Source organism: Podarcis tiliguerta, assembly GCF_965153285.1.
Source record: "Podarcis tiliguerta genome assembly, chromosome: 2".
Classification (NCBI taxonomy): Eukaryota; Metazoa; Chordata; class Lepidosauria; order Squamata; family Lacertidae; genus Podarcis; species Podarcis tiliguerta.
The window spans coordinates 19,708,696-19,724,461 of record NC_139535.1 but is presented as its reverse complement, the minus strand read 5'-3'; the positions used below and the strand labels follow the sequence as shown (position 1 = coordinate 19,724,461).

General features: G+C 47.1%; 2 protein-coding genes across 10 annotated transcripts in view; one reads left to right on the top strand and one right to left on the bottom strand.

Moving 5' to 3' along the window:
• Positions 1-15,766, top strand: part of TADA3 (transcriptional adaptor 3) — a 30,169-nt gene that overhangs the window by 173 nt on the left and 14,230 nt on the right. The window contains exons 1-4 of one of the 9 annotated variants that reach the window (XM_083426111.1): positions 11,567-11,790; positions 12,229-12,273; positions 12,651-12,874; positions 15,149-15,402. In XM_083426111.1, coding sequence (XP_083282237.1) covers positions 12,668-12,874; positions 15,149-15,402 — 461 coding nt within the window. In that variant the 5' untranslated portion in view covers positions 11,567-11,790; positions 12,229-12,273; positions 12,651-12,667. Of the gene's footprint in view, positions 1-5; positions 145-11,506; positions 11,791-12,228; positions 12,274-12,650; positions 12,875-15,148; positions 15,403-15,766 lie in introns of those variants that run through there. The other 8 variants (XM_083426114.1, XM_083426109.1, XM_083426108.1 and 5 more) reach the window with 8 other exon arrangements.
• On the bottom strand, positions 2,938-11,446 carry ARPC4 (actin related protein 2/3 complex subunit 4). Its single transcript, XM_083426828.1, has 6 exons — positions 11,079-11,446; positions 10,638-10,756; positions 6,770-6,881; positions 6,582-6,677; positions 5,252-5,422; positions 2,938-3,821 (listed from the first exon to the last, which is right to left on the bottom strand). The coding sequence occupies exons 1-6, from the start codon at positions 11,079-11,081 to the stop codon at positions 3,816-3,818; spliced, it is 507 nt and encodes a 168-aa protein (XP_083282954.1). The 5' UTR covers positions 11,082-11,446; the 3' UTR covers positions 2,938-3,815.

The window sequence follows — 15,766 nt, the reverse complement described above, 5'->3', positions numbered from 1 at the left end:
CCCAGGGGGATCACCTGCAGGAAAGAAAAACCTTCCACTACTCTCTGAAAGACAAGCTAGCTAAACTAGGAATTCTTCAGCAGTGGAGAGCTACTATCAACACAGGAACAGATGAGCAACACTTGAGTTTGGCAGGTGCATGAGGTAAGGGGCTTCATGTTCATTGGCTACAATGTTCAGAAGGGACAACAAACCTGCCTCTTTAGGTCTCTTTGACATGACAGACTGGATTTAGCAAGTCAGGTTTATCTAGGTTTCAAGTCCAGTAGGTAGCAACCAACAGCCCCCACCGCAAATACATTTTGTCCTCAGAACCATGCAGTCTTCTGAAATCTAGCGTCATTCATTGCTTCCCCACATTCATATGGTTCCGCAGTTTGTGCTTGCTGTGCAATAGCCAAGCTGCTGGATCACCTTTGGCCTTGCAAGTCTTCGCCACTGTTAGCAGATGCTTTACTTCTCTTGCTGCTCGGCTTCAGGACCATTTCAACTCTCCCCCCCCCCCGAGTCTTGGTGTAGACCAGGGGTCTGCAACCTTTAAGACAAAAAGAGCCACTTGGACCCGTTTCCGAAGAAAGAAAAAATGGGAGCCGCAAAACCATTGCGACATTTAAAACAAATATGTCTCCGGAGCCGCGATCTGACAGCGGGCGGGAAGGTGACGTCAGGACGGTGCGTGACTAACGCACGCACCGCCCCCATGCGATGTCACAGCCAGTACAGCGCCCGCCACAGTGGGGTGTGTCGGGGTGCACAATGCGCCTCCTCCCCTCGCTAGTATCCGCCCCGGAGCCGCGGCAAAGGTGTAAAAGAGCCACATGTGGCTCCGGAGCCGCGGGTTGCAGACCCCTGGTGTAGACAAATGCATGTGCGTGACTGCATATAGAGTATGAGGATTTGCTATGCTGCACAAGAACATCAAATCGCACCACAGGAAGCAGCCTACAAATCCATTTATAGGCTACAATGCTCTTGCCCACAGTGGCAGAAGCTGGGCTTGAGGAACCAGCAAAGGGTGTTCTCCTTAAGAAAAAGGGAAATGCTTAAAACAGCCCTTTACAACTTCTAAAAAAAGAAAGTGGAGACATTGCGGTGGTGCAGGGGAAAAGACAGGAGAAACTGTGAAATTTAGTTATTGATATACATTCTTCTCCTTTTGCCAATTAATGAAGCGGCATTAATGTTTTGCTTTGAGGCAGGGAATATTTTGCCAACTTTCACTAGAGGAATAAGGCAGTGCTGAGTGTAGGATTTAATGTCATATTTAAGCCAACTGTCGCTTCCTTTTATAAAACCTCCAATACCCACTACACTGCCTCAGTGGCTTAGGAAAGGAACAGCTAACCAACTCCCATCAGCACCAATGTTAGGAATGACTGGACCTCTGGGAAAGGGCCATAGCTCAGTGATGGAGCACACACTTTGTGTACAGAAGGTCCCAGCTTCAAACCCTGGCATCTCCAGGGAAGGCTGGGAGGGACTTGTGCCCCCAACCTTGGAGAGCAGGTGCCAGTCAGTGTAGATAGGCAGCAAGATACACACCTAATAAATAAATGCCTCTTGTAGAAGGACACTGACAAACTGGAACGTGTCCAGAGGAGGGCAACCAAAATGGTCAAAGGCCTGGAAACGATGCCTTATGAGGAACGGCTAAGGGAGCTGGGCATGTTTAGCCTGGAGAAGAGGAGGTTAAGGGGGGATATGATAGCCATGTTCAAATATATAAAAGGATGTCACATAGAGGAGGGAGAAAGGTTGTTTTCTGCTGCTCCAGAGAAGCGGACACGGAGCAATGGATCCAAACTACAAGAAAGAAGATTCCACCTAAACATTAGGAAGAACTTCCTGACAGTAAGAGCTGTTCGACAGTGGAATTTGCTGCCAAGGAGTGTGGTGGAGTCTCCTTCTTTGGAGGTCTTTAAGCAGAGGCTTGACAACCATATGTCAGGAGTGCTCTGATGGTGTTTCCTGCTTGGCAGGGGGTTGGACTCGATGGCCCTTGTGGTCTCTTCCAACTCTATGATTCTATGATTCTATGAACCTTTCAAAATAGGTAAGGTAAAGGTAAAGGTACCCCTGCCCGTACGGGCCAGTCTTGACAGACTCTAGGGTTGTGCGCCCATCTCACTTAAGAGGCCGGGGGCCAGCGCTGTCCGGAGACACTTCCAGGTCACGTGGCCAGCATGACAAAGCCGCATCTGGTGAGCCAGCGCATCACACGGAAACGCCATTTACCTTCCCGCCAGTAAGCGGTCCCTATTTATCTACTTGCACCCAGAGGTGCTTTCGAACTGCTAGGTTAGCAGGCGCTGGGACCGAGCAACGGGAGCGCACCCCGCTGCGGGGATTCGAACCGCCGACCTTTCGATCGGCAAGCCCTAAGCGCTGAGGCTTTAACCCACAGCGCCACCCGCGTCCCTTTCAAAATAGGTACATGTGAGCTTTAGAAAAGGTGGAGCAAATCTACCCAGCAAGAATATTATCTTCACTTCAGGAAGGATTAGCTGTTCTTTACAAAGCAATGAGATACCCTCATAACATAATAGAACATGTTCTTTGTCGGGAGCATGGTCATTTGGTTTGCCTTAGCTTGGCAGAATGCAGCCTACATTCTACTAAGGTGCGGAAAGAGCACCTACTCTGAAAACATCCTTTAGGGCAGGCATAGGCAAACTTGGCCCTCCAGATGTTTTGGGACTACAATTCCCATCATCCCTGACCACTGGTCCTGTTAGCTAGGGATCATGGGAGTTGCAGTCCCAAAATATCTGGAGGGCTGAGTTTGCCTATGCCTGCTTTAGGGCAAACACAGAACATTGGTCAATCCTGGTTGCTGGGACACGACAAGAAATTCCATGTGCTTCCCAGGCAGCATAACCAGACTCAGTAGGGGAGGACTTAGCACGCCACAGAGAAACCATGCAACCACCGCTTAACTTCAGGAGGCAAGAAGGGGAAAAAAGGCTTTAATAGGGAAGGTCCCAGAGTAAGAAAGTTACAGCAAGTGCCATAGCAAAAAGAACCAAGAGTTACAGATTCCAGCTCCGTTGCGTTTTGCTGACGCATGGCCTGGCCCCTCCCATCACAGCTCCCTCCGGCACAGATGTGGAAGGGAATAGAAACGGAATGAACAGGAGGCAGTGCTGTGCTCAGAATGCTCCGATTGCTGTGGGAGTAAGGGAAAGTGGGCTACAGAGAGGGCGATCTCTCTAGAGAATGGGAATGACTTGGCACAGGGGAGGACTGCCATCTTCAGCACCTGGCTTGCCTGCAAACTCATGATTCCGTTTGGGAGGCGGACCAAGATAGTCACACCTTATACATTCCTAGACAGGCTGCCAGTTTGTCCAAAGAGATGCTTCAGGCCTCATTTACTGGGGCCAAACCTTATAGAGAAAGGCAGCTTTTGTGTGTTATCTGTCAGAGGTGTTTTTTTTTTTGCATGCACAGCACTGAGATGAACAACTCTTTCTGAGGGCTGCTGGAACAGTCAATCCCTTCCCCCCACAAGGCCTCGGCCGCTAAGAGACTCAAGTAGACAAATAACAGCAAATATCAGTCATTTAAAAAAGAAAGAAAAGGATATCAAGTTGACACAGTCTTAAACAAGCACAGTTTTGTTCCAAAATTATTTTAAAAAGCACCCTCCCCTCCCCTGGGCACGCTGGCGAGCATGGTGTACATTTAGCTGGGACAGCCCCCGCAGGTCTGGCTGCTTCTCATCTCGCTCCCAAACTGTGGCCCTCTCTGAAGCCGCAGCAAGGTGGCTGTGCAGAGAGAATGAGAAAGCCAAGCTGTGGATTCCAGCCCTTAGTCTAGAACTGTGGGGGGAAAGAGAGAAAGAGAAGGCAATTAATTCAAAGTTGCATTACTCAAATTGATTAATACAGCTTCTCAGAGGCACACACTATTAACACTCACATACACGGGCTAGAAAAGGGCCTTTTCAGTGTTGGTGCCCTAACTGTGGAATACCTATCCCAAAAAGGCGTGCCTTGTGCCTAAATTATGGTGTTTTCAGGGCTAAGTCTTTACATCCCTGGGGCCTTTAGTGCATTTTAGCTGGTTTCCATGTCATATTGTACAGATATTTTAGAATTTTGACAACATTCTAATTTTTTGTTTGTGAATTACTGAGAAAACTTACTGTATTTAGAAAATTTCTTAAATCTCTTTATATTCAAAACAAATCTCAAAGCAACGTACATAAAAGAAACAAAATATATTAATAACCAGTGGCCCCAGGTCACCTCAGGGTCATGTGGCCCTGTAAGAAGCACCTTCTCCGATGACTGAGGTGGCCACTGTTATATAGGAGATAAGGCACTCTCGTTCTCAGGTATCCTAAGATGTTAAGGCAGCCTTTCCCAACCTGGTGCCCTCCGGATGTTTAGGACTCCAACTCCCATCAGCCCAGACGGCATGATCAATGTTTAAGGATGATGGGAGTTGTAGTCCAACACCATCTGGAGGGCCATAGGTTAGGGAAAGCAGTGTTAAGGGCTCTGTACACTAATACTAAACCTTAAGCCTTGTCTCGCGGCATATTGGCTTCAACTTTGTAGATACAGAACTGTCACAAATATTAAATGAACAAAAATGGCACAAACACTGGAGCAATTCACTTCTCTAGGGAGAACTTTACAAGGGAAGACACCTGGAAGAGGTTGCTACCAACCTTTTGGCTATCACCTCCAAGGGCTTGTTTGCATTTTCATTGCTATTAGCAGCATGCAACAGGTAATTCAGATCACTTCTCTTGGAATCCAAACAAACTCCTATTTGATTCCCATTGGAACAGTCCATACAGAGGGTTGTGTGCTCCCGAGTACCAAACAAATGTAAGGAGCAATTACTACTACTCAAGGCTATGTGATGAACTCTATATAGTCAAGAAGATATCTGAACCTAGCTAGGGCTTCTGTGCCCACAGACAATTTTGTATCACATAGGCCTCCCGCTGTTTCTAAAAACATTTCATAAACACTTGTGATAAAGTTCTCCATTTTCATCTCTAAACTATTTTACATGCATACATCATTTTATTCATATGCCGGCTTTCCATAGTTAAAACCATGCTCAAGGTGGCTTGCAACATAAAAAATGTACATGGTTTTGTTTTTTGTTTAGAAGGCATTGCTCTTCTACAGATGGCGCTGGCAGTCACATGACTTACCAACCAAGCTCCCACAAACCACTGGTGAATTTTGGCATACCATTTTTGTTTCACTTCTGCCTAACAGACCCTTACATTCTTCAGGAACTCCTCTGCCACAATGCGAGCTCTGGCATTGACGGACAGCTTCATCTCGCTGATTTCCTTGTCAATTTCCTCCATGAAATGAATGACAAAGTCCACCAGCTTGTGCTTGTACATCTGCTCTGTATGGAAGTTTGTAATCAGGAAGCTAATGTCATAGCCCTGGGATAAAAGGAAAGCAGCATGTAATTAGCATCTATTAAGCAAAGACTCAACAATCACACCTCCTACTCACTCTGACACCAACTCAGCATGGGGAGAAAGGAATTATCCTGCTTTTTTCTCCCTTCCATAAACAGTTTGCAGATATATGTAGTGGGCTTGGCTACATGTAACAGTGAGAACTATCTATACTAACCACCCAGTCAATAAAGCCAAGCCTTATGAGGAACAGTTGAAGGAGTTGCATATGTTTAGCATGAACAAGAGGAGACTGAGGGGAGATATGATAGCCATCTTCAAATATCTAAAGGGCTGTCGCCTGGAAGATGGAGCAAGCTTGTTTTCTCCTGCTCTGGAGGGTAGGACTCAAACCAATGGATTCAAATTACAAGAAAGGAGAATCCAACTAAACATTAGGAAGAACTTTCTGAAGTTAAGAGCTATTCAACAGTGGATTGGACACTTGGGAGGTGGTGGACTCTCCTTCATTAGATGATTTTAAGCAGAAGTTGGATGGTCATCTGTCATGGATGTTTTAGTTGAGATTCTTGCATTGCAGAGGGTGGGACTGGATGGCCCTCGGGGTCCCTTCCTACTCTACAATTCTGAGATTCTATGATAATAAATCCAACAGCTGAGAAGAATCAGGAGAACACACAGACCACAATGGAGTAATGGACCTAACCCCTGTTGTCTGCCGATACTGCAACACCAATTATGGAGACAGCCATTTTAACATCCATCAGTGTATAGCAGCACATACATGCATATCTCCTGTAAGAAAATGCAGATCAAGGCTTTGGTATTCACATCAACTCAGTCATTTGGACTATAGCGACCAAGCGCAACACAGGGCTGAAACCACACCTGTTTTTGAGTCATACCAGCGCTGCAAGAGGCAAGCTCACTGTTAGCCATTGTCACTGCTAATACTACTGTGGAAGATGTTGGCAGTCAAGCAACATCTTGAAAATAAAAGCCACTCAGTCAGACATCTTATCTCCTGAGAGAGCTTCACATTACTGACAGCAGTGAGGTGTGGGATATGCTACAACAGCTGTCAAAGAAATGGCCTGTGTCACATGCTGTTGCTTTGGCTAAGAGACAACAGAAAAAGCCCTTTGTATCATGCCATTGACCCTGGGTCAGGTCTCCATACCTCAACTGGTTTCCGACGTAAAATGAAGAAGTTCTCTGCTCTCATCATCATGAAGCGCATAAATTTGTGACACAGGATCTTCTCAATCTCATCGGCCTGCGGAAGGGAAAAGGAACAGCCATTAGCGTTTTTCAGGTTGGGTTGCAATGACCACCCCACCCCTCATCTCCCATCCATGCTTGGCTTACCTGCTTCACTGCAATGCTGACTCGCACAGAGTTGATTGACCCTTCAATTAGGACTTTTTCTTTCTCATTCCTGCTGATGATCACTGGCTGCAGCAGTAACTCCTTGCTGCTTCTGCAAACCCACAGAGACAAATCTATGTCAGGGGCCACGGAGAGGCACGTTTTGTCTCTCCTTCGGAAGCATTCCAGCCATAGCACAATCCAATGTTCTCTCCTCTCCTCAACCATTGAACTTGTATTCCTAAATGAATGCTCTGCAAGCTTTCACCACTTTTTAAAATTCAGGAGGTGGTGGAATTCCTTCTCCACAGAGGTGCATCTGGCACCCTAATTGTACTGTTATCATCATATGCTGATGGCACACCTCTTCACCCTAAGCCATCTGAGACACATTTTTTAGAGTCCACACTATTGTATTGATTGTTAGTTGTTTTAAATATGTTTAACATTGTCTTTTTAATTTGTTGTCACCTGGTGAGTAAGAAAGCATATAAACAATTCTTCTTTGGACCAAGACAACAGTGTTAGGTTAGCTTCCAGTGCTTATACCTTTGCCTGGCAGATGTAGATAACATATGGCCTGCTGGCTGCAATCTGCCCTCTGATGCCTGTCCCACCAGCAGCTGATATGTGATAATTCAGCCATGGGATAGGTGTTCTGGGTAAGGTACATCCCAGATACAGAGCGGGGCTGTACACTGACAATCACTGTCCTGAGGACAAGGGATTCATTCAACTTACTTGACCAGAGGAATTGAGGTAGAACATGTAAATGAGCACAATCAATTGCTAAGACTCTTTACACAAAACGTCATTAGAAATGCCTCTCCAAGTTCCATCATATTCACTTTCCAACTTTTGGGGAGACTTTTGACCTAGTAAACCATCTTGTTCATTTTGTGAGCAATCCAATGTCTATGAGCCAGGCAGCTCTAGAATTTGCTCCTGCAGCTAGTCTGCCAGAAGACCGAAGAAGGTCCAAGTCTGGCAGTTGTGGGCAAATGCCTTTCTGACATTAGTCAGACCACAAGCACTTCCTCTTGTGTAACTGCACTTTAGCTCACACAGAAGATATTGGATTCAGTAAGAAGCAGTGGGAGAGTAGAACCATGTACCTAAACTCAATTGCCATCCCAGTATTTCTAAAAGGGATGAGAAATCCATTAACTCAGAGTGCAAAAGGGCGGTCCAGCAGACAGGAGCGTTGGAACAGGGGTCACCACATATCAAACCTGTTTATCACTGCCACAGCCCACCTATTGATATTTGGTATGTGGAGTGTATTTTGTGATTCTAGTTAGAAAGTAGATCTTATTAAAATCCCACACATGCAATGTATTTGTAAAGTAAAAACAATAAAATCGTTTATTACAGGAGTTACATAACTTAGAAAGAGAAACTCTTCAATCCAAGTTAAGTAATCATTCTAGACTCTAGAGAACACAAAGGTAGCCATACTTGCTCTTTTGTTCTCAGAGGATAGATCCAAGATGACCTCTCATCTTGAATGAGGAGTATGAGATGGAAGTTGAAGAGGATGCAGCCTAAGCAGTCTAGACTTCAAAGGATAGAGAGGTCAACTTAGAAGTCAAAGACAAAGAGATAGTCTAGGAATGTGGCGGTTCCTTACTCTATCAAGTCCTTACAGTACCAAGTCCATGCAAACCCCTTTCTGCAAGGTGCGGTTCAGCCAGACGTCTAACACCACCGCAGTACCTTTCTACAGAGTACTGATGTAAACTACATACAACACACAGAATACAATTGTTCTAAAGATAGTGACATAAGAATGAGGACCAGGAGCTTGCAAGACAGGCACAATAAATTGTATTGATTTTACACCTGTACATTTCAGGCCAACTAATGCACCCATATGAACCATGGTGCATTAGTCATGTTTGCCTTCTGAGCAAATGTAAGATTATCCATTTGTTTCACAGCTGAGACCTTGTTCAAATATTTCTCTAAACTGATTACTGTACTCACATAATTCAGTAACATTTTGACTAGGGAAATATCTGCAGGGACTCTTGATGCTCAGAATTAGATGGCTCCCTTTACACACTTTCACATAGATTTTATGGCAGTGGGGAGGGAATAAACAGCAGGAGGAGGCAGGCAGAGAGCAAGCATAGGCCTCACTCGTTGGTGGCCATGCCACCTCTTTCCCATACTTAATACAAGTCAGTAGAGTGGCATTTACTCCACTGATTTCTACCAGAATGATTCCTGGGCGAGGCCCCCCTTAGCCAAGGAAAACCCTCAAGTGGGAGGGCAGGAAGGACTGTCTGTTTACCATGAGTATCTAAGCAGCTGCAGTTTCCCCTCAGCTGCTAACCAGACTTTCCAGCTGAGGAACTACAGGGAGATGGCAAAATGTTCCTTTCCTTGCTACTGCTCTTCATACGGCCATCTTTCTTTTGCTCCCCGCCCAAGACAGTACAAAAAGGAAGTCAAGACAAGCCTGTGGCTACTTATTCAGAGATAACCCAGGAGGTTAGGGAAGTCTTGGTTAGAGCACCCAAGAGGATGCAGAAGGAATGGAGATATCTGAATGCTGCAGTCCATGCATAGTTCTTTGAATCAAACCCTGTGCTGAAATTAGAGAACATTAAAAATGGGCCACCCACAATTTCAAAAAGTATGAGGAACAGTAGATATGGAAGATTGAATTTATGTAACTGCAGTCACCATGGTCCACTTATGGAATGAAGCAGTGGAATGGAATGAAGCAGTGGCATGACAGTTAACATGCAGAATAGGAACAAGACAAAAATAAAACAAAAGATATAATATCACCAACTGATCCACACTATCCATAGCAGGATGGTCAGATACTTGGGCCATGGAAATTAAGAAGAAAGTTATTGTAGTCACAAAAATATGATACGATGAAGGGGAATAATAAGCAGAAGTCAAGAAATGAGAAGGTAGAGAGCACTAGTGCCATGACAGCTGGGAGAAAATACAAACAGCAAAAAAAGGAATCTAAAATTGCAAGCCCCTGGAAAACCAAGAAGAGCTTTTGTGCTGACCAATTAACAGTGCACACGAGGACTACTCATAAATAAGTTCTACTTAATTCAGTAGTGCTTACTCCCTAGTAAATGAGGTTAGGACTGCAGCCTTAAATGTTCCACAAATAAAAGTTATTTTTTAAAAATGGGATTGCAGCCTTTTTAATTGATTTAATTTAGGGTCTATACCCTTCAGAAGGTGGCTTACAAGTCAGCAAAACACATTGAAATTGAAACTCTAGGATTTCAAGTAACAACAGACAAAACAGATTACCACAATGTAGACCACACTTTTTTAAAAAAAGTATTTAGGGTATGGGAAACCTTGAACAATGGGTGGCGAGAGAAAGGTAGCAGAATTAAGATGCACACCATCTCTCCACCAGCAACCTACCCTGACAGCTATCATTTCACTTTGGAGCGCATTGCAATGTGGAAACTTTTCAGTCCCTATGGCAACCTTCAGGCCCTTCCATTCATTCTCTGACTCCACCTCCTCGGTTTCCGCACTTCCGTATGCGGCTTTTATCCCCCAGCCTTTTGCCTGCATCTGTTGCCTCTGCTTCCCGCAATGAGCCCTTGAAGCACCGTTTCCATCAGCCGCCCTTTTGCTTCGTGCACATTGCTTTAATCCCCGGTATTTATAGGTTTAAAAACAACAACAACACCCATTCATCAATCGACACCAATTCATGGCCATCTGAAAAGAAAAAGCAGGGAGTACCGACAAGGCCGAAGGAGACCTTTTCCCCTCCCTCCAAATAAAGCACATTATTATTATTATTATTATTATTATTATTTATTAAGCAGCCCCATCCCCGCCCCCAACGCCCACCACCACAGACACCCACCTGACTTCCACCTCCGGCTTGTTGTGCCGCTCCACCACCTGGGACGAGAAGTTCTCCAGGCACAGGGCGGCCTGCAGGGTAGCGCGCACAGCATTGAGATAAGGGCGAAGGGTGGCAGTCTGAAAGGAAGGAGATTCGACAGGTTTTCCCCCCCGTCAAAATAAACGTCGCACCTTTAAAACCGCCGCCCGTGACGTCACCGCGCACCCTCAGGCCTGTCAGCCGGGCCTGGGCGAGGCGTCTCCCCTCAGCGCCAAGCTTACCTTCGGAGCCCCCTTAACTCCCTCCACGGCCCCGGGAGCGCCTGCCCTGACCGGTTACCGCCAACGGACAACCCTCCTCCCCCTTTCGGAGGGCCTCGCGCTGCCCCAGCCAGGCCCTGTCAGCCAGACCCACCTTGTCACCCCCTCGCCCGCCCACCTCCCTCTCCAACTCCCTCACCATGGCAGCAAAGGCGGCGGCGGCGGCGGCAATAGCCGAGGGTCTTGGTCCCAGGAACGGAAGCGGAAGTGGCCCCCGCCAAGACGCGGAGGCGGCGCGCGCGGTAGGGGGGCGGGAGAGAGTGAGATCCTCGTTTCTGGATCGCTCCAAAATCTTTCGCGGAGGGGGGGTGGATAGGCGGATGGGCGCGCTCAATACCGGCTCCTTTCGCTCCCGCCGGGTTTCTGTTATTAGGTGAGGTTGGCGTTCCTAATAAAGTGCTGGTTGCGTTCTTTTCCGACGCCGTTTGTCTTTTATCGTTTGCTTTCCTCGCTCTGTCCCTCCTGACCCACCCCTTTTCCTCAGTTGGTACGTCCGAAGCCTCCCCGTCTCCATATTTGGGAACAAGAGAGCTGTGGGCGTGGCCGGAGGGGACACGGGCCAATAGCAGGAGGCTGAGGGGGAAGGAAGGAAAGAAAAAAAGCGCCGTAGAACTTGACTCTCGGCCAATAGGGGCGGGGCGGGCGAGGGAGCGTCCAGCCAACGGGGAGGCGCCGCAGGAGGGGCCAGGCAGGAAGTGAGCGGAGCTGAGGAGGAGGAAGCGGTCCTGCGGGGCAGAGCTCGGTCTCTATCTAGACAGTACAGCCTTTGCCTTCCCCCGCCTTGCAGTCGCGAAGGCGCCCCGCCCGCGGCGCTGCGTCTCCCCTTCCCTGCGCGCATGCGCGGGCCTTGGGTGAGTGTAACCCGGAAGGAGCCCCTGAAACCGGAAGCTACCCCAGCAATCTCCCCCCTCCTTCCTCCAGCGCCCCCTCCTGGCCTCTTCCCCCCCCCCCGCTCATTCATCACCTGTTTCTTCATCCTGTACATTGGGTCCGTTTTTCCAATGCTGCTCACCCCACCTTCCAAACCCTCATTGCTTTGTGCTTTTCTTCCCTTGCACGTTTGTGCCTTAACCCTGCAGAGGGTCTCCCCTCCCACTGCCCATTCTGCGGTCCCTTTCCCACCTGCTGATGTTCTGTAGACTAGCCTTGCCTTCTCGTTCTTTTTTTCCTTCTCCTCTTTTTCCTCCACTTGCAACCTGCTTGCTCCCATCCCTTTCACACTTGCCCCTCACCGTGTCTCCTTGCTCGCCCAGCTGATGATACCTGTCACCATGTCTCCATCCATGCAGGTTTCCTGGTTGTGAGCCGCCTCCCTGTCTCCGGTTATCCATAGGGTAAGAATTCTCAGTGCTAACCTGTGTCACTTGGCCAGTTAACAGTTATCGGTTTTTGTACAGTGGTACCTCGGGTTACATACGCTTCAGGTTACAGACTCCGCTAACCCAGAAATAGTACCTCGGGTTAAGAACTTTGCTTCAGGATGAGAACAGAAATCGTGCTCCGGCGGCTCGGCAGGCCCCCATTAGCTAAAGTGGTGCTTCAGGTTAAGAACAGTTTCAGGTTAAGAACGGACCTCCGGAACGAATTAAGCACTTAACCCGAGGTACCACTGTATTTTGTTTTGCTTTTACTCCCTGCTTGTTTTGATCCTGCGTTTGGCACCTGCGTTTGTTGCTGCTCTGTTCTTTCATGTCACTTTCTCTTTTTGCAGACCCAGCTGGCTGCACCATGTCTGAGCTAAAGGACTGTCCCCTTCAGTTCCACGATTTCAAGTCTGTGGACCACCTGAAGGTGTGCCCTCGCTACACAGCTGTGCTGGCCCGTTCGGAAGATGATGGCATCGGCATTGAAGAACTCGACACCCTGCAGCTGGAGCTCGAAACGCTGCTGTCTTCTGCCAGCCGCCGGCTTCGGGTGCTGGAGACTGAGACCCAGGTCAGATGGAAATCAAGCTGCTCCATAGAATGGAGATGCTTTATTTCAGTGGTTCCCAAACTTCTTCCCTGTGTGGATCATTTGAAAATTGCCTGCTGTAGCAATTCTAATGTGCTGTGCTAGATGCTGTATGGTTTTTAATTGGATTTAATTGCATCTTTTAATTGCATTGTTTTATTCATCTAGAATGCAGTTTTTTATAGAATGCAAATTGTAAAACAGTATAAGCAGTTAAAATAGAATTAAAAATCGATACGAATATTTAACACAGCGGTTGTGGCATCTCCTGTCTTCAGCCACAAATCCACATATGTGTTGCAGACCACCTGAATGATGATTACGGTCCACTGGTGGTCTGTGGACCACAGGTTGGGAACCCCTCCTTTATCTCATTCAGAAAAGGGGTGTTGGAACAACTCCACTATGAAGAAAGGTGACAATGTTTGGGGATTTTTTTGTTTTGTTTTGTTAAGAGGGACATGAGAGAGGGAGAGAAAATTATACATGGTGTGAAGAAAGCAAATAGAGAAATTTCTCCCTCTCTTCTGATACTAAAAGTCTGAGACGGCCAATGAAGCTGAATGTTTCAGGAGAGACAAAAGGAAGTGGTTCTTCACATAGCACATAGTTAAGCAATAGAATTTGCTCCCACAAGATGTAATGACAGCTACTGACTTAGATGTTTTCAAAAGGGGGTTAAGCAAATGTTCTCCCTCTTCTGTCGGAGGCCGTATGCTTCTGAATAACACTTGCTGGGAATCACAAGTGTCTGTTAGAATTCCTGCTCCATGATTGCAGTCATGGGATTGTTATCACATGGCGGTATATGTTTTGACTCCACAGAGTGGGAAGTGACGGAGATTGGATGTTTGTGTTACTGTGTTCCGTGAAGTGGGACTATTGTCCTTTCCCCCTCTCTCTTTGCTGTCTGATGCTAGAGAGAGAAGGAGCCATGTTGCAGTGCTCCGTGTGTGTTTATATGTAAATAAAGTAGATTAGTCAAAATGTTGAGTTGCTGAGGTCTGTCACACAACTGTGCAAACTCTGCGGATCCCGAAGTGTGCCGGTGTCGGTTGGCATTGGTTGCTGTGATGTTCAGGCAGAAGAAAGCTTTTGAGGCTCCTGAACGATCGACCAGGAGGGAGAGAACATGCCAGTCGGGCATGTGTCTCTGCCAGGGTCCTAATCAAGTGTAGGCCGAGCTCCTGACAGCGTTGAGGACATTTTGTACTCGGGTTTTGTTTGTGGGCTCTTCCACCCTTTCCACCAGTTGCAATTGATGGAGCTAAATTGGGCAAGGCCTTGCAAGAGTCCTAGGGCTGTATCCAAGAAAGTGGGATGACTTCTGCTCCTGCAATAGAATTCGCCCCATACATTATCCCCAGATGTACACTGCAACCCCCCAAAATCTGCCCAGGAAAGCCTGCAGAGGGAGGGCAGGTTCTGTTGTGCAACCAGAAGTTCTTCCACTTGCACAGTTAGTTTGCTCAATTCAACTCCTAGATGTGCAGAAGTGAGAGATGGGTGCAAAGAAGCTGGACATCATCCAGAAGGTCTTTTTCACATGCCTGCTACACTCCCTGATTCTAAATACGGATTTATATATATTTATATCTTGCTCTGAGACGCGGGTGGCGTTGTGGGTTAAAGCCTCAGCGCCTAGGACTTGCCGATTGCATGGTCGGCGGTTCGAATCCCTGCGGCGGGGTGAGCTCCCGTCGTTCGGTCCCAGCGCCTGCCAACCTAGCAGTTCGAAAGCACCTCCGGGTGCAAGTAGATAAATAGGGACCGCTTACCAGCGGGAAGGTAAACGGCGTTCCGTGTGCTGCGCTGGCTCGCCAGATGCAGCTTCGTCACGCTGGCCACGTGACCCGGAAGTGTCTGCGGACAGCGCTGGCTCCCGGCCTATAGAGTGAGATGAGCGCACAACCCTAGAGTCTGGCAAGACTGGCCCGAACGGGCAGGGGTACCTTTACCTTTTTATATCTTGCTCTAGCACACTGCATTTCAAGAAGAAAGTCCTTGTTACCCTCTAAATGTTGTCTAGCATACGGCGTTGCCAGTGATGGAGCCATCTTTTTCTGGCGAAACATCTTCCAGCCCCTGAATTCCCCCCTCCCCAGCTCAGGTGTGCTATGAAAAGAAGAATGCAGTGCAGGAGTCACTGGGGCCAAGGAGATGGGAGCAGTTTGGGGCAGTGACCTAGCAGCCTTTGAATGAATATCACCTTTTTCTCTAACAGGGACTAACAAAGCAGCTGTTTTGTTTTTCCAGATCTTGACAGATTGGCAAGACAAGAAAGGGGACAGGAGGTTTCTGAAGCTGGAAAAAAAAGAGCATGAGTTGGGCACTCCTGTCAAACATGGCAAACCCAAGAAACAGAAGCTGGAAGGGAAAGGAGGCCACAGCACAGGGCAGGGTCCCGGTCGGCCCAAATCCAAGAACCTACAGCCCAAAATCCAGGAGTACGAATTCCCAGATGACCCAATTGATGTGCCCCGTATCCCCAAAAATGATGCACCTAATAGGTATGTAGGAGAGGGATTTCCACTGAAGCAGTAATAATGAAAAATGCTTTGTTACATATAATCTGCATATCTTGAAGGGAGAATTTATCGATCTGTCTATCTAAACAAACAAACAAACTCTTTGTTACCCTGCTGGACTGCAAAGAAACCCAAAACACTCAAAGCAGTTTACAAAAAGGAAACAAGAAAATCAAGAAAAGTTTACAATAATACTTTAAAACGTACAAAAAGTTAAGATACTACAACCAGTCAAAATTTGTATGAACTTTATAAGCATCCGAGTAGGCTTGTTTAAACAATACTGTTTTTAGCAGGCGCCCAAAAGAATACAGCGAAGGCACCTGCTTGAAACAGATATACCTCT